Here is a 27,818-nt window from a genome sequence, read left to right on the forward strand (position 1 = left end):
ACAAATTATTTCTTTTCTCAGGGCAGGTGCGTTGAATCGGTCGATTATCGATCTTCGTTTATTGGCATAGGTTTCGTCAGTTAACGCGGCCCGGTTACCTAGGGTAAATATAATTATAAATAGACCGAGCTCTGTGAAATTCGATCGAATTTAACGAGGTGGTTCGGTTTAAACGATCCTCGATCCTTCGTTTATCGACTCCGTCTAAATTTCCGTAATTAATGGTCGCATAAACACAGATAGACACTGGGATGTTAGCCGAGACTCCGCGAGGCGTGAGATTACTGTATCAATTAGTTAATTAGTCGAACATAACGAGTCGATCTCCGTCTTTGATTTGCAGCACCGCCACTTTGTTGTAATTATCGACTCGAGCTGCCTAATTAAATATTTTACTTCCCAAATTCATATTAATAGTAAACAGTAAATAATAATATCACAAAAGTCTAATCGATTTGCCCGGTTGTATAAAAATTCGCAATTAATTTATAATAAAAAATTAGGTTATGTAACAATCTCTGTACAAGGCTTCACTAGTATCGGAAATTTTGGAATTCCGAGCGTAAGAACGATTTTTGATAATCGATTTCCAGTGTTCCGTAAATATTTACCACGTCCCCATTGTCTACAATGATGCAGAAATTTAATAATTAAACTATGAATATTCACGAGACTCGTATTCAACTTGAAATAAAATATTACCACGAATAGGGGCTGACTAATCATTATAAAAAAAATAATAAAACCATTGTAAGAAATTTTCCCTTTTGACGAGGAGCACCCTGAGAAAAAAAAAATTCAATTGAATCAATGAAATATTTATTTAATTCAAAGAATAATCGGAAATAAAGTGAAATAAATTGTCATAATTCCGATGAAATGTCGCATCCAATTTATTCGGGTTTCTTTCGGTAAAATAATTATCCTCGGAATAGAGAAATATTTCTTTGGTTTGTCATTTTCCGAAGGGCAGGATCAAGAGAAACCAATCGAAGGTTAGAAGGTCCCAATCTCGACGGTCTCCTGATATCCTATCTCGGCCTCGATAAAAGTTGGACAGGTGGAACTTCCCTCAGCCTTTTAATCTCGAACCTTTGCTTTTGGCCTTAACCGCAGACCTCAACTCCAGGGTGGACGTGGTCTCGTTTTCAGTTACTTCGGTTTACGGTCATCCCTGCCTGCTGTTTAGCCTGGGGAGATAAGGGGCTCAGAATATCTCCTGCTTTGTTTTATCGAATAAAGGAACTCAAGAGAGCCCTGGAAGGACGACTGGAGAAGCGGGAGCTTTTTTACGGTAGCAATAAAAAGCATGGCGGATGTAGCAAGTACGACGACGATGAAGGAAACCATTCCTCGTTCGTGGATATCGGACGATATACAGAAGATATATCGGCCGAATATTGAATGCGAGAGTACTAAAAGAGGAAAAATTAAAATTCCCTCGAAAAATGAGACCCCAGACATTTTTCTGTCGAGGCATTTTTTTCCTGACATTTTTTCCGGTCATTTCTTAACTCGTGAAAATGATATAATTATTAAATTCGACATATCCACTGCGCCTCATTTTTGGATATCGAATGATATATCGATTGAAATTATTTCACTGGAATTAACTGAAATAAATTTGCACAATTCCGAAGAAACGTTGCATACAATTTATTCGAGTTTAATTGAGACATTTATTCTTTGAATTAACAAAGTATTTCTTCGGTTCAATGAATCCTTTTCCGCGGTGTGAGGTTATATCAGAGCTTGAACGCGTTGTAATCCTGGTTTATATCAGAGTTTGATTGCGTTATAAAATCCTAGGTTTATTGCATGCTTTTTATTGTTAACAACCGAAATAGAGTCTGACCTGGCACGTGGAATTTATTGGATTAACGTTATAACAGAGTTAGGAGATGACGAATCGGGAATTGCTCCTCGGGAGATACTTATTGACTATCAATTGCCGATTTCGTTAAAGGATAAGTTTCGCTATAAAAGAGCCGTAAAACGGGATTTAATCGATTACGGAGAGTAAAATGTATATACGTGGGCAACACGTGGGCTGTTTTTTACGGACGCACGTATAACCGATACATATTATACTCGATGGAAAATAAACGCCAAAGCCAACAATGGTACGTGCAAACGTCAGGTCGACCTCGATGATGAGAGGATAAATCAAAACTCTAATAACGCCGACGAAAAAATAATGGGACGCTTCGGCAGAGAAATTCTCATTTCCGGGGAAATTTATCCTGCGACTTTTGCTATTAATCAGCGCGCCCGTTTCTTTCTTTTTAACGTAGATATGAAAAATGGGCCCTTCACGGTATAAGAGGGCCAATATATGTGTAAGTGTTAGTGTCAACACGAATAACCACTAATGTAACCATTCCTTTCAATGTGTCGCCTAATTACAAGCGTAACCGAGTAATCCCTTCTAATTGGCAGTCTGCTCATTACGTGCGACTAGCAACGCGTCAAAGGAAAATCCCTATTAAACTCGCTAAAAATAAACGCCAACTAATGTCCGGGCAAAGGTACGAAATGTTCGATACATCCGCATGTCCATTAAAAAAAATTACGAGATAAACTACGCGCAGTGAAAAGAAAAAAAAATGTAGTTCATTTAACAGCTAAGAAAATTCACGCCAGGCAAATTCATCTTCGGGGCTTTTGTTTATCAAGACTTCGCATAAGAGATATTCCCGAATCATCGAGTGATAAAATAAAATACTCGCTGCATCTTTTTAAATATTTATGCAAAAGAATGCCTATGTTGTTTATCGAGGCCTCGCCAACATTCCGCGTTATCGATTTTTCCCCGATGGAAAAAGGGAAGAAAAATTATTTTGTCATGGAAGGAAAACCGGAAGCGGATCAAAGAGACTTGTGCTTTTTCTTTTTTCTTTTTTTTTTCACGGAAGAAGGAAAAGTGCCGGAGAAAAATAAGTGAAATATATACGAGAGGTTGAGGACACGTAGGCCGAGCAACCCTGAAGAAATTGGGTTATTCGCGCGATGGCGGGGAACCTTTTATTCGAGTTAATCGAATCTTTCGATATATTTACGGCCCTTTCGCTCTCGTTCCCGACACCCTGCTTCTCTGATTGGATCCCCTCTATATGCAGCTCGCGCAATTTCCCTCCACGCGAGCCGTGATAACAAAGCTTCGCGAGATGCGCCTCGAAAGAACTCGACATCGGAATGGCGCCATATCGGCTCAGATTTCGATTTCATAAAATCAGAATGACGGCTTTGGACCAATGAAAGGCATTGAATGGATGATATTTAATTATACACGTATTGCAAGAAGTAGATAAAAAATAAAAACCTGAAGATATTTAAAAATAACATATTTCTCACGATATTTATTTTAATAAAAATTGCGAAGGCCCAAAATAATTTCATTATTTTCCAATCACCCTGGCATTTCGATTGTAATTATTTTTTCAATATGAGCAATTTCAGGTTCTTCCTATGTTTTTAGAAATAGTTATTTTATTTCATGCACGTGTTACCGTGTTTGAAGATGAAATAAAAATTGGTAATTTTTGTATTACTTAGAAGATGTGGCAGATGGTTGGAAGATCGTTTAAATGTTGCTACTTATCGTTAAATATTTATTTTGAAATAAGAAAGATGTTAGATTTTTATTTTGAAAATCTTTCTCCTTGGAAAAGAAGCGAGACGCGTCATATTCGATCATATCGGTCTTCTTTACGTCTGCTGAACTATGATGTCTATTATCCTCGAATACACAGCTACGGTTTCTCTTAATTCACGGAGAAAAGGAGAGGAAAAAGTTAGAGAACACAAAAGAGCGCAATTTTCTTGTCTGCAAGTTTCTCGTTACGTGAAACTGCCGCGAAAGTTGAAAATGACAGAGCTCATCTTTGCCATATTGAAGTCCTCGACGTGGAGAAAGAATACTTCAAATAATACTTCAAGGAATAGAAGAAAGCTTCCTAGAAATTATTAAAATCGAAGCGCCGTAATTATTTCATCAAAAACAAAAGACACCATTTTTCACGTATTTCCGTCCGGGACTGCGAGAAACGCTAAATTGCGAAAAACGACAAGAACGAAAATGTTGAAAATTGAAATAAACAGAGAAGACATGCTAAAGAAAATGTTAAAAATTGAAATAAACAGAGAGTCCCAAAAAATGAATAAAGAATGATTTTTTTTTAATGAAGTGCCTCTTCGATTCCATTCCCTCGGCAGGAATTTTCTTTATTTCCCTCCAAGACTGCAACAAAAGCTATGTCGATCACCATTCATTTATTATGAGCCACGGTACATATCTCGACGTACATACCGTACATCCTGTACACCCTACATACCTCTACATACCACAGAGCAAATAATGGGAAGGAAAAGCCGGGAAAACCGAATGACGATACGTAGAAGCTTACGTAAAGCTTGGATGAAGCCGAGCATTTGCAAAATATCGTTCTCATTATTCAAACTTTGTATGACCGATCCTCATATCTAAGCCAAAGGCACCGGCGACGTATTATTGCTCGGCAGACCGAGGGAAATTTAATTAACACGCATTGCGCTCCTCCGTCCCAACAAATTCCACCACGACGAGTGCGCAATAAATCCGGCAAAAATTGAGAATTGCAAAGGGGAAATATCTCTGGTGAGATGATTCGATAAAGGGGATAATTCAATAAAGGCGATAATCGCGAGATATTTCAAATCCTCTCGGGGCCTTTTGAAGAAACCTCTTATCAGTGATTGGCAGTTTCCCCCGAATTGAATAATTCGAGTCCATCGATCCGAGTGATTTCGAAGCGCAATAAACCAGCCTGGTTTTGCACTTTTAATTAATTAAATTATACATTCGGAGAGTCTGAATTACTCGACTGCCGAGTACGTATTAAAACGTAGATCTTCACCATTAACTTGATTATTCAACATGTAAAAACATCAAGATTGGCTTTTAATTAGGCTTGAATATTATTCATGTTTTCGAAGAAATTATAAAAATTTTAAAAAGTGAGACGTAAGGCAGGATTAAAGTAGAAAAATATTTTCAGTTTGGGGACAGTCCGCTGAGGATTATTTTATCATTTTATTGATGACTTTTTGTCTAAGTGGAGCTGAGAAAAATTAAAAACAATGGCACAGGGAGGCACGATAAAATAATAGAAAATTTTCGGTTTCAGGAAACTCTGCTAAGGAGGTTAGGATCCAACGCATATGCGTTCACAATGGGAATGACGCCATTGGCACCACCTTCGGTTCAATTAGTTCCTGCAAAAGAGTACAATGGACCCCCCATTGGAACCAGCTACAAGGTTAAAGTGTATGTAGGTAAGGAATTATAAAAAACTTTACCCATAAATAAAAATTCCCTTCATTGTCTAAGAAAAAACAATTCACATTGTACATATATCCTGGGATGATAAAACCACACAAAGGGAGGCAATCCGTCAAGGAAACGGACCAAGTAATGGGCGAAGCATGGAAAATAAAATAAAATTGCGTAACACGGATTAACCGGTTGAAAATAATGGGAGCATAAAAAGGCAAGATCGTTCAGACGTGCCGTAAATAAATCGATATCTCGATTATTTACGGCGCGACAAAATGGGGAGCATTCAACTTTTTCAGAAATCCGGTGGAACATCTATTGACTATTTTCATTTAACGGCAATTAACGTCTTCTCTACCCCGAGGGAAAAAAAAGAATTGAACCAAAGAAATATTTTCTTAATTTAAAGGATAATTATTTGACTGAAATAAACTCAAATAAATTGTCACGATTCCGATGAAACGTTGCGTCCAATTTATTGGAGTTTATTTGAGTCAAGTAATTATTGTCTTAATTAGCAAACTATTTCTTTGGCGGAATCGAAATTTTTTTGCTCAATGTAATTTGTCTATTTCTCTTTTATTTAGTTACCCTCGAATTATCGGTTTCCCTCTGAACGAATCGTCGGCAATTTTGCAGATCTTTTCGCCCGGCATTGTTAAATGGGCGGAACGAATCGACGGGCCCAATATCGGGATCCTATTTTCTACTTTTCCCTGCCCCCTTCTCTCTCGCTTTTCCATTAACACCCCCTGGCAAGTGAATCGACCGGCGATAGCACAATTTCAACGGCGCCCCGAGGACGGCAAAAATGTGAAGGCGCTAAATCTCCGCCGGCCGCGAAAATTCCCCATAATCGCTAAAAATTCATTTATCATCTAAATAATAATAGACAAGATGGCGGCTACGTCTCTGTTAAAAAGACACGACTCGATTGATAGCAACCTCTATCACGTTGTCGCTATAGAAAAATATTTTTCAGTCACCCTACTTAAAAGCAACATTCTTTTATATACCTTCTCACGCGAGAATTCTCCATAATCGCTAAAAGTTAATTTATTATCTAAATAATAATGGACAAAATGGCATCTATATATCTGTCAGAAAGGCACGATTTGATTGGGTACGTCGAAAAAGAGATATTTCTCGTTAACTGGCATAAGAACGGAACCACTCCCAATGTCTGTAAAAATTGGCTCGTTGAATGTTCATCTAAAATAAAATGACTAAAATTCTAATTTTATCAGAGAATTCCTCTCCCGTTTCTCGTATTCCGAGGACTTTAAAATAGCCGTAACAAAATCGATAAGCCGATAGGTGAATTCAATCCTCTCCCTTTTCCTGCGCCCATTTCTCCCGTTTCCCCGTTAACATCCTCTGGGAAGTAAATCGACCGATGATAGCGCAATTCCATGGATAGCCCACGCATAGAAAAATCTACGAAAATTGATAAACCTCAGCCAATCGCCCAAATGACAATAGAAATCATTCTGAAAAATGTATCCGAAAGAAAATGTCTACGCGTTAAATCACGTGATAAAGTTCCAAATGACGGTCCACCCAGTTGGAGAAATTTTTATAAATATTTTGACGTTTCGATATATATATAGATTGACCCTTTCATAGCATCTTAACCCCTTTGTCATTCGTATGAGCATTTCCTTTGTCTAAGTACCGCGTCCATATTTCCCACCGGCGTCTTCCTTTGATGTGATTTCGAGATAATGGCCGGCATTGTCGACGGAGAAAATCCATTGTCACATTCCTCGCTCGCCATTTTCCTTTCTTCGAATTAGCCAATAACCGTGTAATTTCACAATGGGGGAGACTCGCGTCAAGGGGTGGCACCCTAGAAGAGGTTTTACGCGATCGTATCATCGAATCGTCTGCCTTGAAAGGAGCAAGAAGTGGGAAATTGCGCGAACTGTGAACACCTTTAAGGGTGTGTTAAGCTGCTCCGGCGACATCGGTGGAAAAGTCGGGACTTGTACCTCCGCTTAATTGGTGCATTTAATCACCGTCATCGTGACCGCTCGTTAAAACAACCCCTCCTCACCCCCCGAAGATCCCTCGAGTGATTAGTTCCATCTACGTGAGCGTTTTTAACGATCGGCCCCGAACGCTTCGTTACTGGAGGACCGTTAAGGTGATATGAAAGCGAGGAGACACGTTTATGAAACTTTTCCCCGGACTGAAGATACCGAATCGTTTGAAATTTTACCTCGTCAATTTGGAGGCCCTGAGGAAGGCACTGACGACCATGACATTTTTTATAAACAATTTTTTACTCGCCTTAAGGCGATACAAAAGTGGCGTCCAAGGGATTTCATTTATGAAATTTTTCCCCGAACTGAAGGTACCGAATCGTTTGAAATTTTATCTCGTCAATTTGGAGGCCCTAAGGAAGGCACTGACGCTCATGAAATTTTTTATAAACAATTTTTTACTCGTCTTAAGGCGATACGAAAGTGGCGTCCGAGGGGTTTCGTTTATGAAACTTTTCCCCGAACTGAAGGTACCGAATCGTTTGAAATTTTATCTCGTCAATTTGGAGGCCCTAAGGAAGGCACCGACGCTCGTGAAATTTTTTATAAACAATTTTTTACTCGCCTTAAGGCGATACGAAAGTGGCGTCCAAGGGATTTCATTTATGAAACTTTTCCCCGCACTGAAAATACCGAATCGTTTGAAATTTATTTCGTCAATTTGGAGGCCCTGAGGAAGGCACTGACGACCATGAAATTTTTTATAAACAATTTTTCACTCGCCTTAAGGTGATACGAAAGTGGCGTCCGAGGGGTTTCGTTTATGAAACTTTTCTCCTAACTGAATCGTTTGAAATTTTATCTCGTCAATTTGGAGGCCCTGAGGAAGGCACTAACGCCCATGACATTTTTTATAAACAATTTTTTACTCGCCTTAAGGCGATACGAAAGTGGCGTCCGAGGGGTTTTGTTTATGAAACTTTTCCCCGGACTGAAGATACCGAATCGTTAGAAATTTTATCTCGTCAAATTGGAGGCCCTGAGGAAGGCACTGACAGCCATGAATTTTTTTAAATTGATCTATAGAGATGTTTATTTTTGTCTTAATTGTACTATGAGGTGTCGTTTAGTACCAGTGCAATCGAAATTATAGAGAAAAATATGAATGGAGCTCAATCAATGCCGGGTTTTAAGGCTCATTTTTTTATAAGGCTAAGATGATAACGAAATGTCATTTTCTGTTCCACGTGGTCAGCCAATTGCGCCGATGGAGAGCAAAACCGAAAGTCGATTGTTCAAATGGGCATCAGAGTGATCCAGAGGACGAACCTTCCTCCACCTCCAACCACCACCCTTTACAGTGTAGGTTCTACCTCAGGACCTTCTTTGATCTCCAGAGTCGTAGCTGGGGATATTCAGAGATTTATGAGCGTGGATAATGACAGCGAGATTATGAGTGATACTGGTGAGTCGAAGGAAATGACACTTTATTTGGGAAGATTGACCTGAAAATGTCATATTTTTTAAATTAAACTGTTTAATAGTCAATATGTATAAATACAGTATTTTTAATAGCCCTCGCGGTCAACGTGTTCGATAATCGATACGGGTTTAATACTTTGACCAATACCGCGATCAGTGGCCGTCGAAAAAAGCCATTTCTACTTATCGAATTTAGGTTTTCATAAATTGTATGATCGAATGAAACGCGATACACGTTTAGTACTATCATTTTGATCCTCTTTCAATGATATGATTCAATTTCAGAACCGACTCCACCATCGGCAGCCGTGGAAAAGCCATTTTTACTTAGCGATGGCCGAGTACTCCTGGAGGCGAAACTGAATCGTGCAATTTACGCACACGGCGACCCAATCGAGGTGAACGTTAACGTGACCAACAATAGCAACAAATCAGTAAGAAGAATCAAGGTAATCCCTGGCTAACTGTACCCAATCATAGGAAATCACGGGAATTTCCCCCCATCTTATGATTAAAGCGGTCCGATTAAATTATAACTGTCGAAAACATGAAAACGAACGCGGGGGAAAATATGAAAAATATCGGAACGAATATTTTACGTAAATAAAAAGAAGCGATCATATAAGTGGAACCCAGAGCGCAAGAAGTTCATTTTTGAGATTAAAAATCGGGATTTAATGGCCGGGTATCTATGATAATTTTCAAGGATTGGATTAAATCCATATTGTAAAGGTCTCCGAAAATCTTGTTTGTAATTTATTAGTCTAATCCCATTGTTTCGAAATAACGGTCCCGAGGCTGCTTTCACATTCAGACCTTCTCCGTCCCTCTTGTAACGTTTCATGTTTTTGGAAGTAGCTTCTGAAGTATTCACGGACAAGGGAAATGCCAGTTTCCGTGCTTAATCAACTCAGTACGTTGTCAAGTGGGAATAACAGGGGACAAGGAGCGTTAAATAATGTAAAAAGTACATTTTTAGCTCGTGCGGCCATGGCAGAACTTTTGTTGACGAGCATCGACAAAACGGCCATCTTGGTTAAAAAGTATCGCGAAAGAAATTAGACAAGCTTAATTTTATCCATAACATATATCATACCACTTAATATGATAAAGGTCAGGGTGAAGATATACACATTTTCAAGTGTTGTCGTTTGTTGCTGCACGTAAAATTTCACCTTATGACTGTGAATTGTTTTTCCGCGAACATCGACAATCAAGTGGAAACGCGATAATGTTCGCAATGTCGTTCAGAAATGTGTAAAAAGGTGCGAAAATCGCAACTCCTTTATTCTCTATCACCCCAGAATGTAATATGCGTGGAATATGCCCTGCTTAATGAAAATTGATCGTTAAAGTGCTAAGCAATTAAGGACCCTACAGGGCCCTATTAACGGCTAAGTGAAAACCATTTAAAATGGCGTCCGGTTTTGATATCCAGGCCGGACAGCCAGAACTAACAAGTAACTCGATCTAATAAGTGTAATAACCTTAAATTTAATAAGCTGCGCTAACCAACTTTACGCCCACATCCCTCCGGTAAGAAGAGCTCATAACCTATACCTCTGGTTAATACAAATTTCCGCAAATAATTCGCGACTAACAGACAACTCAATTAAAAAAGTGTGACAATCAATCGACAGTACTTGTAAATATAATGACAACTTCAGCCCCACATTCATACACTAAAAAAAAAATGCATGCAACCGAAGAAATATTTCGTTAATTCGGATAATAATTATTTGACTGGAATAAACTCAAATAAATTGTCCTAATTCCTAAGAAACGTTTCATTCAGTTTATTCAAGTTCATCCCCGTCAGATAATTATTATTCGGATTAACAAATTGTTTCTTTGGTTCGGCGCAATTCTTTCCTCGGGGTATATACACGACACTTTCGTAACACCTTAACTATCAATAATTATTAAAAACAGGTCTCGGCTTCTCAGAGGCGTGGCATAAAATGGCGGAAAAACTTGCGAGCCCGGCTCGTTCGGGTTTCATGGCTCTTAAGGTGCATCTCGGTAAAGCGAGGCATAAAAGCGGAGTTAAAGCCGCTCATTGAGGTGAGCGTGAATACTAGATAAAGGGCCATCGACGCCGACCTGGGTCAAGGCAGCCGCAGAAGGGGTGAAGGTCTCGCAATTCGTTCGCGACTAAATCCGCCATTTTGACGCGACGCGACGATAAAGGCCAGAGTCCTTTGGGCGCGTCACCGCGTCACGATAAAAAATAAACCTCCTAAAACTGCTTTTAAGGCGTTACAAAAGTATCATCCGACTGATCAAATTATTCGCAACACTTTTCGCCAAACTGGGTGCACCAAATAATCTGAAACATTGACACGTGATCACGGAGGTCCTAAGTAAGGTCTTGAAGGTTAGAATATTTAATTAAAAAAAAAGAATTAATGTTTCATTCATCCCTAAACAAGAAGAAAACATTTCGGGAGTTTCAAGACCTTCCTTAGGACTTCCATGATCGCGTGTTAAAGTTTGAAATTATTTGGCGCACCCAGTTCGGGGAAAAGTATTATTTTAATATGTATGTCACGCTTTCATGACGCTTTAAAGGCAGTTTGTCCGGTCCTCGAAGTTAAGCAACGTTGGGCGCGGTCAGGACTGGGATGGGTGAACTTTCAAGACCACCCGTGTATACGAACGCGGGATGCCATAATGTCGGCTCTGCGTTATCATTCCGGGCCGCGATAAAGGCGAACGTGGCAAAGCCGCGGTCTGCCGGCGTAGGGGCGTCGGTGATTGGCAGGAAATTAACGGGGGGGTATCAATCGCGGGTCAATCGATGAGCAGGAATTCTCGATCCTTTCCGTATATCGCACGGCGATGCGGGGCACGATGCCGGCTTTCAAATGGGATTCCCGAAGACCGCTGGAATTCCCGATTGCGAAAACAGCTCCGGCATTCGATCAAACGGCATTTCTTTCGCGATGGAGATTAAACACAGAAGAATTTCAATACTTATCTGTATGAACAGATTTTTTATAGATTTCTATAGATCTTTTACAGATTTTTTATATATTTGTACAGATTTTTATTGACTTTAAGGGGATGTGAAAGTGGCATGTCAATCGTTCATGAAACTTTTTTCCAAACTCGGCGTATCGAATCGTTTCAAACTTTACGATGTGAATATAGAAGCCATAAGAAAGGTGCCGATGCCCACGAAATTTCAATTTTTTCAAATTAGTAGACTTTTTTATTATAAAAAATGAAATTTCAGCGGTGTCGAGACCTTCCTTACAGCGTCTATATTCACGGAGTAAGATTAGAAAGGATTCGGTACACCCTGTTCGGAGAAAAGCGTAATGAACGATTGAGTCTTCAGATGGCACTTTCACATCCCCTTAAGCCGAGACACGTCGCGGTATCGATTCCGAGCCCTAACCTCGCTTAAGTGGGCTCGCCGCAAGGCAAACACTTGTTGCGGGGTGCACCGGGTGGGAATTTCTTTTGCGAGCCCCGGAAAGCCCTTAAAGGAATCCTTTCAAGATGGGGAAATCGAAATCCCTCGCACGTCGCATCCCGAGGAGGAGATAACCGCGCGCTCGTAATCAGGAGCTCTCACCTTCCGCTTTACGGTCCTTGGGGCATTAACTACATCACTCGGAAATTCCGCGACGCGCGAACTCCCTTAAGAGGGGCCGCTCGTAATTAACGCCGGTACCCGCGAGCCCTGCCTTATCGGCCGGGAAGAACGGACGCGCATAACGAAAACCGACCGAACGGACCGCTCGATTAACCACATCCCTGGAGCCAATTGATCCAGCTTATTTGCGAGATTATACCAACTTGGCCAACTTCCACAATGGCCACGACTATCTCGAAAGCCTCGAAGGAGCTTTCTCGGTAAATCGATGCGGTCCACGAACGCTTCCGGGTATAGACGCCGCCCGATACGAGTCAAAATTAACGGATCGAATTTGCTTCTCTGAGTCCTCGTTACTTAACTCAAAGCAGAGTAAGACATGAAAGTGGCCTCTGAAGGGTTAACCAATCGCGTATTGCACTTTTCTCGAAACAGGGTGAACCGAATTATTCGAAATTTTACCACGTGAACATGAACNGTATCGGGCGGCGTCTATACCCGGAACAAGGGTTAACCAATCGCGTATTGCACTTTTCTCGAAACAGGGTGCACCGAATTATTCGAAATTTTACCACGCGAGGGTAGACGCCCTAAGGAAGGTCCCGACACCCATGGAATTTCATTTTTTATGAAAGATCTCGACAAACTTGAAAAAATTGAAATTCCATGGGCGCGGGACCTGCCTTGGGGTGTTCATGTTCACGTGGTAAAATTTCGAACGATTCGTTGGGTCCAGTTCCGAGAAAAGTGATACGAAGAGTTTAACACATGAAAGGGCCCTTTCGCGTCGCCTTAAGGTGAAGTGAAACCTCCCCCCCCCCCCGCCCACCCCCATATCAGTGGATCCGAATAAAACTTTTTTTTTTAAGAGTATTGAACCGAACCGTCTGAAACTTCGACACATGACGAGTGAACACCTAGGGATTATCCTGACACTTTCAAAATTTGGATTTTCGAAAACAATTGTTTAACTTAGCCCAGACCGGACAATTGTACGATAATTTAGAACACTGGTAATCGAGAAACTCGTATTTGAACAGGTAAAGGCAAAAAAAACTGTCTTATGCGCTTCTGTGCTAAATCGAAGGTAACGCGAGATCTCGGAGAGAAAATGTAGTTGAAACTAAAATCACAGATGGCGCAGGGTGGCACTCTGCAGTCAATTACGGCATCGAAAACTATGAATCCAGAGGACATCTGGAGTTTTACTTGGATTTTTTTATAATTATTGTACGAAAAGGGGATATGGATTACGCAATTTAGTACAATACCCAAAATAATTCGGCACAGTTGTCGATATAAAAACGAACGTCGGCAGCATAGGTATTTAGAGGAACCTTTTTTACCGACGTCGATCAAGTTCCTCGACGTGTTTCACTTCACCTTAAATATCGTATAAAAGTAGCGTTTAACCCTCCTTTTCGATTCTCTGTCCATTAACCATTACGAAATATACATGTTCCAGGTGTTCGTAGTCCAGCACGTCGACGTGTGCATGTTCAGCAACGGGAAGTTCAAAAACGTGGTGGCCCTGGTTTCTTCACGGGATGGATGTCCAATTGGACCAGGATCTTCCCTGTCGATGACCTACACCCTCAGACCCGTGAAAAGCTCTACAAAAAATTGGATCGCGTTAGAAGATAGTTACACCAAACCTGGTGCGACACTAGCCTCGACGATGGTCTGTTCAGGTGTAGGACCCGAGGAGAGAAACGTCTTCGCCATTTATGTGTCTTATTACGTCAAGGTGAAAAATAATCCCACGATGAAAAATACAAAGAATCGACTCTCCGCGACTAGAAATTACCACACAATCCTAATTTGCAGCGACCAAAGCGTTTCTACCGCGTAATTACCTCAATCGATGGCTGAGGCCCTGAAAAAGATTCTAGCATGAAATTTAATTTTCGATAAAAAATTAAAAATATTAATAGACAAGCTTGAACAAAAATGGAATTTCACGGGTATCGGACCTTATTCAGGGCCTCTAAATTCACGTGAGAAGATTTCGAAAGATTCGACTCGTGCAATTCAAAGAAAAGTGTCATAAAAGACTGAACAATGAAACATGTGAAAGTGGCGTCAAAGGGGTTTCGTTTATGAAACTTTCTCCGGACTGGGTTCAGCGAATCGTTTCAAACTTCACAATGTAAACAAGGAGGCTATAAGGAAGGTCCTGACACCCATGAAATTTCAATTGGTTAAAAATTTGTTTATGGGAATTTAAAAAATTTGTTATAAGAAATGAAATTTCATGGGTGTCAGGATCTTCTTCGTAGCTTTCATATTCATGATATCGTTTAAAACGATTCAGCACACCCAGGTCGGAGAAAAGTTTCGTGAACGATGGACTCTTCGGATGCCACTTTCACATCCCCTTAATAGCATTATTCCACTCATAAGGATTTCTTCCCCAGGTGAAACTGATGATCTCCGCAATGGGTGGGGACGTCTCGTTGAAGCTGCCCTTCACGTTGATGCACAGTGTAAACGACCCTGACCTGGTGAAATTCCCGTCACCGGTTAGGAAAACGTCGAAATCTGCGATAACGATAACGCCACCGGAGGAGGACTCGAGCCATAAGGAAAACGTCCTGTCTGATAAGGGGAAACCGACGAGAAAAGACCAGCAGAAGACGGAAAGCATCGAGCGGATGGAAAGAAAAACATCGAATATGGACTTGATAGAGCGATACAGCGAGCACGGAAGTGCCTGAGGGCAGCTCGAGGTCCCCGAAGAAGGACTCCAGGCTGCATCGAAGAACAATCAATCCAAAAACGTGAAAAACTCGAGCAACAAAACCTGCAAGGGGGGCTTCAGCATTCAACGAGCCTGGTGGTGTTGCAGAAGAGCATCGTAGTGAAAGTTGTGCAAGCCAAGACATTTCTGACCGAAGAGTGTTCGACAGACCGAAGACTTGAATGGCACACCGAGGTTGGAACTCGAAGATTGGCGCCTTAGTTACTGTTATCAGCGGTCGAATGGTCTACAGCGTCAATTTTTATTCAAGCGAAACCACTACGGATGGGAGGTCGAAACAGGATTTTAACCTCTCTCTAAAATTTACTGCAAATTTAAAAGCAGATATATTTTCCTATCTTCTTTGTACGTTTCCTGGAGAATCATCAGTCTTTCCCCGTTTCGTTTATAGCGGTTCCTTTCGTTTCGAAGAAAAGAGGAACAGTGAGCATAATCCATGTGTGTGCACGTAAGGACGTCGTATCGTAAGGATATTTTAATACTCGAGAAGAAAAATGTGAGACATCATGGTCTAACTGCCAGTATGCTGTTTTCATGCTTGTACAGCCGATGAAGTCAGAGGCATATTTTCCCAACAGCGTATCGATATCTACAATTAACCTCAGAATTATTAGCAACAGCATGTCGTACGAGTGAACTGATTGTTAATCATATTTTCTATGCAACTGTTTCTGTTTGTGAAGAATGCTGAAAACTCGTTACTGAATTAATCTTACGATTACCTGAATCGAGGCCTATCGAGGCTCATCATTTTCTCTCTTGTTCCATTGAATATGAACGTATGCATGTGTTACGATTCAGTGAATGTACGGGGCGTGCATCAAACTTTGAATTACTAGGGTGTCCTTAGAATACTATACCATTGTATGATTCATTTTTATTATATGCATAACATGTAATGTCTACAATAAAAATAGCATTATATGCAAAACTGTACGGTTAAAAGAGGAAACGGAATACTTTTTAAAATATCTTCCATTGCAGGTAAGAATACCATTATCTTAGAAACATGAAATTACTAATAGCCATTTTAGCGAATAAGAAATATATTTAATCTTATTTAATTCTGGCTGAAAATTAATAGCATTGCATATGAGATTTATTACTTTTGGTACCGATCAACTAATAATCAAGCTGCAATCAAATCGTTAATCATTAATACAATTTCATTCAATGTTCTAAGTGTATTAATTCAATTTAACAAAATTCACTTACCATGCCACGTCGATCTAGCATAGCCCCTAACGATGGGTTTGCTCTTGTCGTTCTTATCGTCGTGAACATTGATCAAGATGTATTTAAATACGCCACTGGGGTCGATATCGACATCAGGAACTTGGTCCAACGGTGTAGTCATTTTCGTTGGGTGAGTGGTAGTAGATGTAAACGCTAACAAATAGAGGATTGTTAAAAACAACGTACCATTTATAACCACAAAAATTTTTAAGTTTGAAAGTAACATCGCAAACATGTTCCAGATTTAACCCTAAACGTCGTGATACAAGCAGAAAAAAAGAACTTTACCCTCAGTTGTAACTCACATAACCTCTAATGATACGGAACTACAACATTTAGGCCTTAAAACTATTTGATACCCTTGGTATTGATTGAAAATCTACTTGGAACGCAAAAATCGCCATAAATCCATCTCTATTACCAAGTACTTTCATTTTCAAAACTACAAATACCTTTCCAAAACTTTTGCCGGTTCGAATCTTGCAAAGCACCACGGAACACGTAACCGACGAGACTCCTACTCGCGGGAAACATAACGTGAAGCTGATAACTCTGAGCTGATTAACAGAAGAGATGAGTCTGCTATGAGCAACAGAGATGAGTTGGGAGATTGCTCACGGACAGGGTCATGGAGTCGTGCAGCAATTTAGTGGCACCGTCAAAATATTCGTAAATTTGGGGACGGCAAAAATTAACCTCAAAAGAATAAACAGTTAATTACAACATAAACGAGACATCAGATATTTTATTACAACAATTTATAAACCGAAATGAATGTGATTAAGATAAATCAATGCGTTGTTAATATAATAAAGATATGAGTGTAACATGTAAGAAATAACATTTTAATGTTTATGGAATCATAACCTATATCAAAGTATTGCAGTCGATTGTATTTGTTAACACTTGTCAAGTCGAAATCAAATTGCGATTTCACAATGCTTGAAAAGACAGCACCTGGTGAAAATCCGCGATCAAAGGAGGATTATTTGATCTCACGAGCTAAGGAAGCATTGCCACATGATATGTACGCTGCAAAGTCCTGGTTGATCACTGCGAAGTCGTTGTTTCCACATAGTTTTAAAGTACAGGTTAATACCGTGTTACGACACTTTTATAATTTAGACTTTAATTGAAAATAAATCTCATGTTATAATTAGTTGTTTGTTAACAGTTTGAAGCTTATCACATTGAAAAGCTTTCCAAAAACGTGAAGGAGGCCGCAAAGTGTTTTAGCGAAATGTAAGTTCAATCAAAATTTTTTCCCTTTCTTGATAGAAATCTGAAAGTAAAGCGGCATTAAATAGGATAGTCTTATTCTACTTTTTAACGTGTAAACAGATTTCAGAATTTTCCGGATGACCATGAAATATGGAAGGAAATCGAAAACATCACGTCGTGCTTACGTTCAGAGCAGTGCAATTCGGAAGGAGAATTTTTATGTCAAATGTTTCAGCATATACCGCAGGATCTTCAACATCGTTTGCTCATAATGACCGCAGATCACAGCGAGGATACAATGGAACATTGCAAGTTATTACTTTTGCTCCTGCATCGATTTCCTCAAACTGTTTCGACTCATGGAGTAAGATTCAAAATATATCCTGTAGTTGTATTTTCTTTAACATTTACCTGATATATAAGCAATGCATTTGCATCAATAGAATACTGATTGCATTTATTTCTAGCCTCGCTTAGTAGAAACCCTGTTAACGGCAGAGAAACATAGTCATCCCGGTCATGCCGTTAATGGATTTAGACGTCTGTTAGCTTGCGATGCGCTGCCTCTTCTCGGTGCTGCTCCAGTTGACTTGAATCCAAAATTGAGCTTAAGATTACTATGCAAAGCAGTGGAATTCTACTTAGCCTACATAGAACAGCCGCAAGACTTTCAAATCCAGCAGCCATGGGATAAATTATTTCAAGTACTAGAATTAATTGGGAAGAAATTAAACTGGGAGTTGAGTAGTTTATTTTCTCTCCCATGGAGTAGGGAAACGTACAGCGAAAGGTTACAACAGTACGCAGCATCTCATATAACAGGAAATTGTGATGAGAATTTAATACGTCAACTTTCTACATGTATTATTGTGGTATTTCTGAGGATACTGCACGATCATACAGGATTCGTCAATTCAGGAGACGTAACTTACTGTCTTGTTGAAGCGTTTATCGAACCTGTTGTTTCCACTGCTGGTAAGTAACTTACAATATTATAGAGAATATTAATCCCTCATTATCTCCTCTTTCAATGAATTCTGCATTGTACGAAATTTAGAACCAAATCCTAAAAAGCGAAAAAGAGAAGATGCCATCGGAACAGTTTTAACCAGTGACGGAGAGTACGGTGGCAATGGATTAGCTCTTTCCATCGAACTATGGGACATATTGCATTCGAATGCACATTTGAAAAGAGAGCTCATAAAACTTAGCAAACAATTACGGCTAGATCCCTGGCTGTATCCTTTTTTAACAGACTTAGCTGTATACAAATGTATGTACCACCATTTATTACCAAGACTTCAGCAAGAAGAAGACAATTTATGCAAAAACCTACGCCTGGCCAGCACATGTTTCTTCCTCAAAGATTACAAGGTTGGTCGAAGACCTGTCACTAATAATTTCTGGCTACAAAACTTCGGTAATAAATCTTTTTAAGCAAGATTCCGTTTCTCAGACTATGTTAGATTGTATAGTGGCAATAGCCAGTAACCTGCCTTCGACTCGTGGGAAAGTTTCCACTACGTTGACCGTACCAGCTGTTCGACACGTACATTTCCTAGCCCTTACCAAGTACTCCGTTTTGCAATATTGCTGCAGATTATTATTATCAGCAATAAAGGTAAACAGTTTAATTGCATACATTTGGCATAAAGTCTCGATTACCTTAGAATTTACTTCAGGATAATTTCTCATTAACTGGGGGAACCGGAGACTTGGCTTTGGGACATGCACTCGTATTAATGCAAATTGACTGGCCACAAGAGGCAGCGACTTTGTCGACAATAACAGAACGAATTATCAGTCGAGGAGCTTTTGGATATCCCCTTTTCCAAAGTTATATCATCTGTGTGGATATTTTGGAAGAATTGACATATCTGTGGACGGAACATGGCGGAGGAGTGTCCTTAGACATAGCCCCTGGTTCTGGTTTGTTGCAAAGTGCGCATTAAAATATTGTAAACAAGAATTCGATTACAACGCGAATGAATTTTAATGCATTATAAATTTCTATTTTACATGTTATATACATATGTAACATAATTTTTTTTAACCAGATCGACGAATCGCAACAAGAGGTGCTGACAAAGGAGTGCGAGAAGAAGTGAAACAAGCCATGAGACGTCAAGCTGCCAGAGATGGAATCGACCCCTTAGAAGAACTCCTTCAAAAGTTCATAATCAACGAGAAGGCATCTATTTTGCATAGTTTAGTTGTTTCCTAAATGCCGGAAAATTTATCCAGTACAACCGTTCAAAATCAGTGATTACGTAGAAGTATGTATTGCAAAGCAGCATTGCTTTCGAGCGAAGCAATGGAGTGTATAATTTGTAATTAAATTCCGTGTTTATTAAAACTATCGGTTTTATAATGCGAGATCTATATAATATATTTACAAAGTATTGGGAATATTGGCAAGCTGTGTATAAACGTATAGATATTTATTTATTACATAAAAAACTTCATATGGCTATAAGTTATGCGGTTTAGTAAAGCATACACTGTAATGTGTAATAAGCGAATTTCGTGAAACCATTTTCAATTCGCTACAACAGCGATGAATTATTGATCCGTGAAATCGCATAATGCAGCCGTAATCGCAGCATTATCATGTCATTCAATCACCCGATTAACAATCGTGAACTACCGTCTACGCGAATTGGCATCGTATAAATATTTTGAAAGATGGCATTGACATTTGCACGGTGCTCTAACGATCACATGGATCGAAGAAGCGTACGTTTTTAATCATTTAAGATTCAACAGCCATTTACACAATCGCAATATCCAATACAAGTACTTCTACTTGCAACTCATCAATAAAAGTTAACCTCACTTTACATCTATGTGATTCTTTTCGATATATAACCGTAGTCACACCAAGAATGTTCACAGCTCCATTAATGGTAGACTTTATTTTCAGAATGCCGACATCGGTGCACACGTCGAATATTGTTAATAATATTTCGCGACCCACTGCAAAATTCGATGTACACAAGTCAGTCTCTTTGACAATAATGCCGTCTCGATTATCCAATCGTACCTACACCCTTATCTAATATAGACGCCTAATTGTAGAGCACTTTGAAGTAATACTTTAATTCCAGGCATGAAGGATGCTATCGTACTGAAGTCAGCGCTTGATGCCAGTCGAGTGAGCAGACTCAGCCCGCCTGTGTAATCTCCAGTTTGAATCATTTGAGATATTTGATGCAGATCGTTTAGAGTATTCGGTGAAAGCTGTAAGAAGAGCAGAAAAATTACATCAGTGCCAAATACCCAGAGGGGGAAAAAGGGAATTATTAAAAATATAGGTTAGTAAGCGTATTACAAGAACGAATCGTTTTCTGTTCAGTAATTTTCTTAAGAGATTTGTTATGGCTATGCTCGTCTAATAATGAATAGTTTCTGTCTAATCAAGTCTCAACTATTTACCTTATTCTCTCTGAGGCAATCGTATAAGACTTCGAGTTTCTTCGAAACGTCTTCCAGCTTTCGCTTGGTTTGCTGGAAATGTAAATGAAAATATTTCATTCTTGGGAGAATCATACAAAGATGTTGAACTTTATTATCTTACCGGGTTTTTAGCATTTTCATGACAGTGATATCGCAGTTCATCGAGAACGGTCTTGAGATGCACGTGCTCTTCGGGTATCGGTGCCTTTGGCTTTTCAGGTTCTGGCTGTGCAGATTGAGCAACTTGGGCAGGTTGCAGGGGTTCCATCGATCTATTTATGGGAATTCCAGAATTCTGCATCTGATTGCCATATTGCTGCTGATTGTAAGGAATTTGAGAGTCACCGTAATAACCGTCCTGTACCATCTAAATAAATGGGTCGATTAAATTTAATTAATATACACATTCTTACAGACTTCGCTACACAAATGTACTTACATTCGGATCTTGTTGAGGCGAAGCTCCCAAGAGAGGATGAAGAATTGGATTCTGTGGTTGAAATTCTGGCTTAGACTGAAAGAACAAATATTTTTGTATCGACTCGTCCAATGATGGTTACATTGTTACGATGAGTCAGGCAGGAAATGAAAGCAGCGACAATACTCAGTACAATGATAACTGGCTGCATGAAAGAGAATTCTATTGCGTTAAATATCACACTATGGTAATTAATACAATATCACAATGAAAACTAATGATTACGTAACAATCGATCAGACTGTCTTTGTAGTCTTTTAGGGAATTCTACCAATTCGAGGGTGATTGTAACTATAATTGACAAGAATAACAAATTTAAAATTCGGCAAGGATAGCACTCTGATTATAGGAAGTCAGCTACCTTCGAGTCACTACTCTTCGAATGCATTGCTTTCCACTTCCTGGTACCAGCGTGTTCCGCAGACATTTCATTTTTGTTGTATAGTGCCAGAACTGGCTACATCATTCGAACGGACAATGTATCAGTGATTTGAATTGCAATCTTACATCAAATGTACAAAACAAATTAACTAATAACCGGAATGCATTATTGCCTCTACTCGTAGAGTTCTAAAATAACTAAATACTAATAATCACCTTTCAACGTAGAATTTCGCGCCAAACACATTCACACATACGATACTCTTTAACTAATTGTATTATACTTAATGCACTGAATTTTTTTATCGTTTTGGAAGACAACGACCCATGTTACAAGCTTTTATAGGTTAAGTTAATTCATAGATTAAACTAACCTGTGTTCGCGAACTTTTTCCAATAGGTGGATCATTCCATCCAGACGGTTGCATCGTAGACTGGTAGACACTTTCATTATTATAAGACTGCATTTGCGTAGGTGGTTGAGATCTAATGGGATTATAAAATTGCTGTTGTATGGTGTTTGACAGTTCTGGAGCATTAATTCCAGACTGAACGTCTCTCTGTGGCTCTGGCAAGGGCGAATTGAACGTTTGGTTCTGTACATGTCCTGCATATGGGTTCTGAGGCATCGAAGTTTGTGGCTGATAGATATTTTGTGACGAGTAACCTGGGATCGGTGAGACTTGTTGAGAATTGTACATTTGTGGCTGAGAAAAACCACTTTGACCGTAGGTTGAGCTCGACTTGACACATGGATCTACAATATGTTTAGATCGTGTTTGAGGCCCGACACTGGATGGTCGTGATCCCCCAAGGCTCGATCCTGATGTAGGTGGAGGTGGTGGAGGTGGCTGCGCAGCAGGTAATGGACCAGGAATTTGTCCATACGATTGCTGATTTGAATATTGGTCGTGCGAAAGAGGTTGCATTGCTGGAATAGTTGGAGTTGCCAAAGGCGGAGCCTGCATCGGGCTATATTGGTTGATATTACTTCCATAGGATTTCGTTGGAGCAGTGTTCCAATGATTTGTAGACTGAGTAGGTTGTACAGTTGGGTATACATTTTGCTGTATCGGTTGGGGTTTCCTAGATTGGTCATAATAATTCCTCGAAGCAGGTTCTCTAGACATATTCCGCTGGGCTTCGGGCTGTATGTAACCCAGTGCTCGACACAGCCGATCTCGCAGCGTGATGATTCTTGGCTCTTGACTGCTGCCCAAATAATTCAACGCAGACTCAAAATTCCCTTCGGCAGCTAACATTTCAGCATACTGAGATATAACCAAAGCGACGTTCTCCTCGGTTCGAGAAGCTCTAATCCCTACGTGTTCCAAAGCTTTCTGCATTATCGTTACCAGTTCCGCGAGTTCTTGGATATTGGCATTCGACACTGCAACCAACTTGTTCACGTTTCCAGAGCATACGTAGCAGATTTGGGCTTGCTTTCTGAGATATGGGTCATCGGAGGATGCCAGCCGATCTCCCAACATGTCTGCAACGGACCACATTTATATAAACTGGACTCGTTAATATATTTTACACAAAAAGGAAAATAAACGTGTTCTTTTTTACCGCAAAGCACGCTTAATTCTTCAGAATTGCCATTTGCAAACACTCCTATTAATGCCTCCTTCCAGTCACGTATGTCACAGTTCTTAACGATGTTCACCCAGTTTTCGTTCACCAACGAGTCGATAAGAAAATTAAGGGAACCGCTGTGTTCTGCAAAGTATCTGCGTTGTGACCTAGCCAGTAATTCTGGGCCTCCGGTGATAGAAATAATCATCGCATCTGCATATCTCTTGCTTGCGAAGCATAAGGAGACGGCAGCTTCGATGTCTCCAATTAAAATTGCCTGCGTTATGAGGCCATCTTCGTCTAAAATACAAGTTAAAAAGAAAAATTCTTCTAAGAAACACGTATTTGGTATAAAACTGAATTTCATTTGTTAGAAAGCTGCTTATCGTAGGCTGTACATAAACTAAAATTTAGTGGCAAAAGGAGTATAACATTTACCATCGGTAGTATTTATTTTAAAATTAGTCTCCACGGGTTTGACAGCAGGGGATTTTCTATTCTGTTCCTGCTGAGCAATGGCGTCAAAAGCTGCACTTCCGTCGAAAACGTTACCATTGTGAATCTAATTATGCAAGTATGGTTAGAATCTAATAGACATTGGTTATCAAAACCTCAAGTGTAGTTTAAATAGATACAAAACAGGATGCAATGACGATTAACTCACCCGATCTAATTTTGCAACACCCTCGGTGATGGCGTCAACATCTTGTGGGATAAACTGACTTAACTTGTTATGCATGACATCTAAATTGTACCCCAACACTTCTAACAACTCTTTGGTGACGTTTGGTCGAAAGTATGCCCCAATGCAGTCCCATAATTTTTTATCATGGTCGTCCGCGACTTTATCGGCTTTTCCTTGGCAATAATCAATGAATTGTTCACTTCTGAGGGTCGCTTCCAGTTCATTAGATCGTTGGACTAATTCTGGATTTGTGATTACTTGTGAAATAATAACCGTTCGAGTAGCCTTCATCGGAAGAGTAGGATCTGCAGTCTCATTCTCAAATATTACCAGTTTTCCCCCGAACTGGAAGAAATGTTAATTTATGTATTATATTAAAAATGCATTGAAGTATTTCTCACTGAAAGCAACGACCACTTACGCCAAATGAAACCCCTGAACGTCTTTTTAACCATTTTGGTGCTTTTTTGAGTAAAACTGCCGCTTCGGTGGGTTGTTGGGGAACTGGTTGAGTAAACGGATCCATTCCTGGAAAAGAGTCGACTAATTTCTTCGACGTTTCTGTCGAAGCTTGAGACTGTCCGCCGAGGAGGGAATAGACAACTGCATGCCCATCGAAGCCTGTTCCCACAATTAAACCAGGATTTCGAGGACACCACGCTACGTCGAAGTTCCATTGATTTGTTTGAGCCAATTCGCAAATCACTTCTCCATCCTGTCAAAAATCATAAATAGGGATTCAGAACATAAAAGAGTTAACTTGTAAATAAAAATTTACATGAACAAACATACCGGAGCATCTGAATTTGGGTTCCAACACAAAATCCTGTTATCCTTTGCGCTACTCAGCAACAGATCCGAGTCGTTGATATTCCATGCAATTGAAAGTACTCCACGCTGATGACTTCTCAGTGTTTTTAGAGGTAATGTTGCGAATCTTAAGTCCCATAATTCAATTACAGGTGACTGATCTTCTTCCGAAGCAAGGCATAATTGCGTCGCTATATCCGGATGCCACTGAACTACTTTCCACCGTACCTGCGTGTATTAAGTTAAAATGAATGAACTATTACAGAATGTGTTAAGCGATTTATCGAGTATCAGTAAACACCTTTGAGTTGGCATCGGTAAGTTTGATTATTGGTTCATTCTTCCGTAAATCCCATATAATACAACGTTGCGAAAATGTAGAAGCTATGATATGCTGCACTAAAAGAGAGCATACAATTCAGCAACATTTCATTTTATACATCAAATCGATATAAACAATATGAACACACCTCGTTTATTCCATGCAATATGCTGTACATCTTCTAGTGGTTGACTCGTAGGGCCAGGTGCCATTGGATTATTAGTGTTACTCATGTCCCATATAATAATTTCACTTTCTGTTGCACCCGTTGCTAATAAGTTTGTTCGGAAGGGATTAAAATCCATCGTGCGCACAGGACCTGTGTGCCTACTAGGAGTACTTATTAAACAATCGCTTTCCTTTGCAAGCACTTTAGCAACAGAATAAATTTGTATAATCCCGTGATCACATCCACCGACGATAATCCCAGGAGAATTGTCGTCACCGGCTCCCCAAATTATTTTATGAAACCTGAAAGGTTGAAATTATACCACTATTAAATCTGTCAAATTTATACATAACAAAATACGTTGAAATTTGCTTATTACCGGTTTTCACTAGGAACGGTTGCTTGTAACTCCATTTCATAACCTGGTTGCTGAAGATTCAGTGAGTACAAATCTAAACTAGCGGAAGTATTAAAACTAGCATCGAGTTGCTGTGCCGCAGTCCCTGCCGCCAGCAATATCGGATATTGCTGGGGTGGTGACCATGCCACATTTACAGTTTTGAGCAACTCCTTCACCTTCATCTTGATACCTACAAATGTAATTATTATAACTAGTAAAATGACTTTCCTTCTACTGGTATGTCAAATTGTTAGTAACGATTAAAGTGACAAGCCATCAAATTCGATTCCCAAAATATCTGTATTCGTGCAATTACATGCCACACCATAAAAGCCGTTTTTAACGTTAATTTTTCCAGTAACCTAAAAATCGGTTTAAAGTGAACTTTAGTATGGGAATTATGTAATTATAGAAAAATGTATGAACGTCTGTTTCTTTTGGGTTATGATGTACCAAATTTGATTAAATATCAAGGAAAACTTAATTTCATGTAATACGACAAAAGAGGTAAAACGATTCCAAAAAATTCTAATGTCATTAACTGAGGATCACCTGATACTTTTCAGCTTGGATTGACACTTAAATATTATAATTTGTAACTACACAAATACATCTGTAACAATCCGTCACCTTCCAACGTGGCGAACTGCACGAAGCAAATGCAAGTCGTGCCCTCTGATGTCGGGAAGATGTATCAGAGATGAGTTGGGAGATTGCTCACGGGCAGGATCATGCGATCGCATCCTGTGCTGCCCTCTGGTTTCGTACGTTAGCTTTCACCGTTTTTTGCCCCCAAAGGCGGCGCAACGAATTTCTGATAGGAGCTAGCGCATTCACGATGGCGGTACCATCTACCAGTCGCCGTTGGCGGCTCACGTACTAGTGATGGTAATACCAAGCGGCAGTTGACGGTGATGGCTTAACTACGCTTACCGACACTGCTCGCTTTTAATGGTAAGGGATGAACACTCGTGACGCTCCATTTGACTTTATCTACTTATCTAATACTATTAAGTACATTGTTGCCTCGAAGTCGACGCGATGCGGAGCTTTGGGGCACGCGTCGATATCACGTACGGAACTCTCGTGCAGCGAATCTGTGTGAGTGCGATAGCTCCTAGAAATCTTCGCGCGTTCCAACAAGCCAAGCGCCAAGTTACGGGACGAAACGTTGAGTATGTGTGCATTCGGCGCTACACTCGACAAGTATGCGTGAGAGTCGAATACTGCGAAAATCCTCCCGAGGCTTACCTAACCCCGGATATAAGCCGAGTCATTTCGCGTATGATTTTTTTTACATTTCCCTACTAGCGTTTTCGAGTGTTTTCGAGTATTATCGAGCGTTTTTCGAGCGGTTTCAAGCGTTTTCGAGCGTTATCGAACGTTTCTCAACCGTTTTCGAACGTTCTCGAGCGTTTCTCGATAATTTTCAGAGCGGTTTCGAGCGTTTTCAAGTGTTATCGAGCGTTTTTCGACCGTTTTTGAACGTTCTCGAGCGTATCTCGATCATTTTCAGAACATTTTCGAGCGTTGTCGAGCGTTATCAATCGTTTTCGCGCGTTTTTCAAGTGTTTTCGAGCCTTATCGAAGGCCGTACAATGCAGTTGCGTGTTGTTAAGTGCAGTAGAGTGCCGGAGAGAGCCGGAGAGTTGCTGCAGAGGGCCGGAGAGTGACGGAGACTAACGGAGAGTTGCCGCAGAGTGCCGGAAAGTGTCGGGGAGTGCCGGAGAGTGCCGGAGAGTGCCGGAGAGTGCCGGGGAGTGCCGGAGAGTGCCGGAGAGTGCCGGAGAATGCCGGAGAGTTGCCGCAGAGTGCCGGAAAGTTGCCGGAAAGTGCCGGAGAGTTGCCGTAGAGTGCCGGAGAGTGCCGGAGAGCGCCACAGAGTGCCGGAGAGTTGCCGGAGAGTGCCGGAGAGTTGCAAGAGATTGCCGGAGAG

At 40.2% G+C, this 27,818-nt stretch overlaps 4 protein-coding genes across 6 annotated transcripts in view; 2 read left to right on the forward strand and 2 right to left on the reverse strand.

Annotated features, from left to right (window-relative positions):
* The window catches only part of LOC105704064 (phosrestin-2), a 48,767-nt gene extending 33,413 nt beyond the window's left edge, over nucleotides 1-15,354 (forward strand). The window contains exons 4-9 of the mRNA XM_023431976.1: nucleotides 5,166-5,313; nucleotides 8,555-8,764; nucleotides 9,067-9,230; nucleotides 13,851-14,132; nucleotides 14,803-15,086; nucleotides 15,125-15,354. Coding sequence (XP_023287744.1) covers nucleotides 5,166-5,313; nucleotides 8,555-8,764; nucleotides 9,067-9,230; nucleotides 13,851-14,132; nucleotides 14,803-15,086; nucleotides 15,125-15,347 — 1,311 coding nt within the window. The 3' untranslated portion in view covers nucleotides 15,348-15,354. The remainder of the gene's footprint in view (nucleotides 1-5,165; nucleotides 5,314-8,554; nucleotides 8,765-9,066; nucleotides 9,231-13,850; nucleotides 14,133-14,802; nucleotides 15,087-15,124) is intronic.
* Nucleotides 15,355-16,092: 738 nt separating this feature from the next.
* On the reverse strand, nucleotides 16,093-16,950 carry LOC105704110 (14 kDa phosphohistidine phosphatase-like). Its single transcript, XM_012433058.1, has 3 exons — nucleotides 16,835-16,950; nucleotides 16,362-16,535; nucleotides 16,093-16,280 (listed from the first exon to the last, which is right to left on the reverse strand). The coding sequence occupies exons 1-3, from the start codon at nucleotides 16,914-16,916 to the stop codon at nucleotides 16,276-16,278; spliced, it is 261 nt and encodes an 86-aa protein (XP_012288481.1). The 5' UTR covers nucleotides 16,917-16,950; the 3' UTR covers nucleotides 16,093-16,275.
* Nucleotides 16,951-17,296: 346 nt separating this feature from the next.
* On the forward strand, nucleotides 17,297-19,916 carry LOC105704098 (integrator complex subunit 10). 2 transcript variants are annotated; one of them, XM_012433038.2, is made up of 8 exons: nucleotides 17,297-17,473; nucleotides 17,557-17,624; nucleotides 17,724-17,967; nucleotides 18,071-18,578; nucleotides 18,661-18,977; nucleotides 19,060-19,224; nucleotides 19,274-19,544; nucleotides 19,661-19,916. In XM_012433038.2, exons 1-8 carry the CDS (start codon nucleotides 17,321-17,323, stop codon nucleotides 19,825-19,827), a joined length of 1,893 nt encoding a protein of 630 aa, XP_012288461.1. In that variant the 5' UTR covers nucleotides 17,297-17,320; the 3' UTR covers nucleotides 19,828-19,916. The 2 variants fall into 2 exon arrangements, with proteins under 2 accessions (XP_012288461.1, XP_012288471.1); XM_012433048.2 differs by having other exon boundaries at nucleotides 19,286-19,544.
* A 220-nt stretch (nucleotides 19,917-20,136) lies between these two features.
* Nucleotides 20,137-26,519, reverse strand: LOC105704091 (protein transport protein Sec31A). 2 transcript variants are annotated; one of them, XM_012433015.2, is made up of 15 exons: nucleotides 26,435-26,519; nucleotides 25,862-26,072; nucleotides 25,462-25,784; nucleotides 25,293-25,390; nucleotides 24,974-25,219; nucleotides 24,603-24,896; nucleotides 24,161-24,526; nucleotides 23,935-24,058; nucleotides 23,491-23,796; nucleotides 22,293-23,410; nucleotides 21,899-21,994; nucleotides 21,499-21,573; nucleotides 21,181-21,426; nucleotides 21,039-21,110; nucleotides 20,137-20,843 (listed from the first exon to the last, which is right to left on the reverse strand). In XM_012433015.2, the coding sequence occupies exons 2-15, from the start codon at nucleotides 26,062-26,064 to the stop codon at nucleotides 20,655-20,657; spliced, it is 3,756 nt and encodes a 1,251-aa protein (XP_012288438.1). In that variant the 5' UTR covers nucleotides 26,065-26,072; nucleotides 26,435-26,519; the 3' UTR covers nucleotides 20,137-20,654. The 2 variants fall into 2 exon arrangements, with proteins under 2 accessions (XP_012288438.1, XP_012288447.1); XM_012433024.2 differs by lacking the exon at nucleotides 21,899-21,994.
* Between the last annotated feature and the right edge of the window lie 1,299 nt (nucleotides 26,520-27,818).

This window comes from Orussus abietinus, unplaced genomic scaffold, assembly GCF_000612105.2.
Source record: "Orussus abietinus isolate OABI.00-Male unplaced genomic scaffold, Oabi_2.0 scaffold159, whole genome shotgun sequence".
NCBI lineage: Eukaryota > Metazoa > Arthropoda > Insecta > Hymenoptera > Orussidae > Orussus > Orussus abietinus.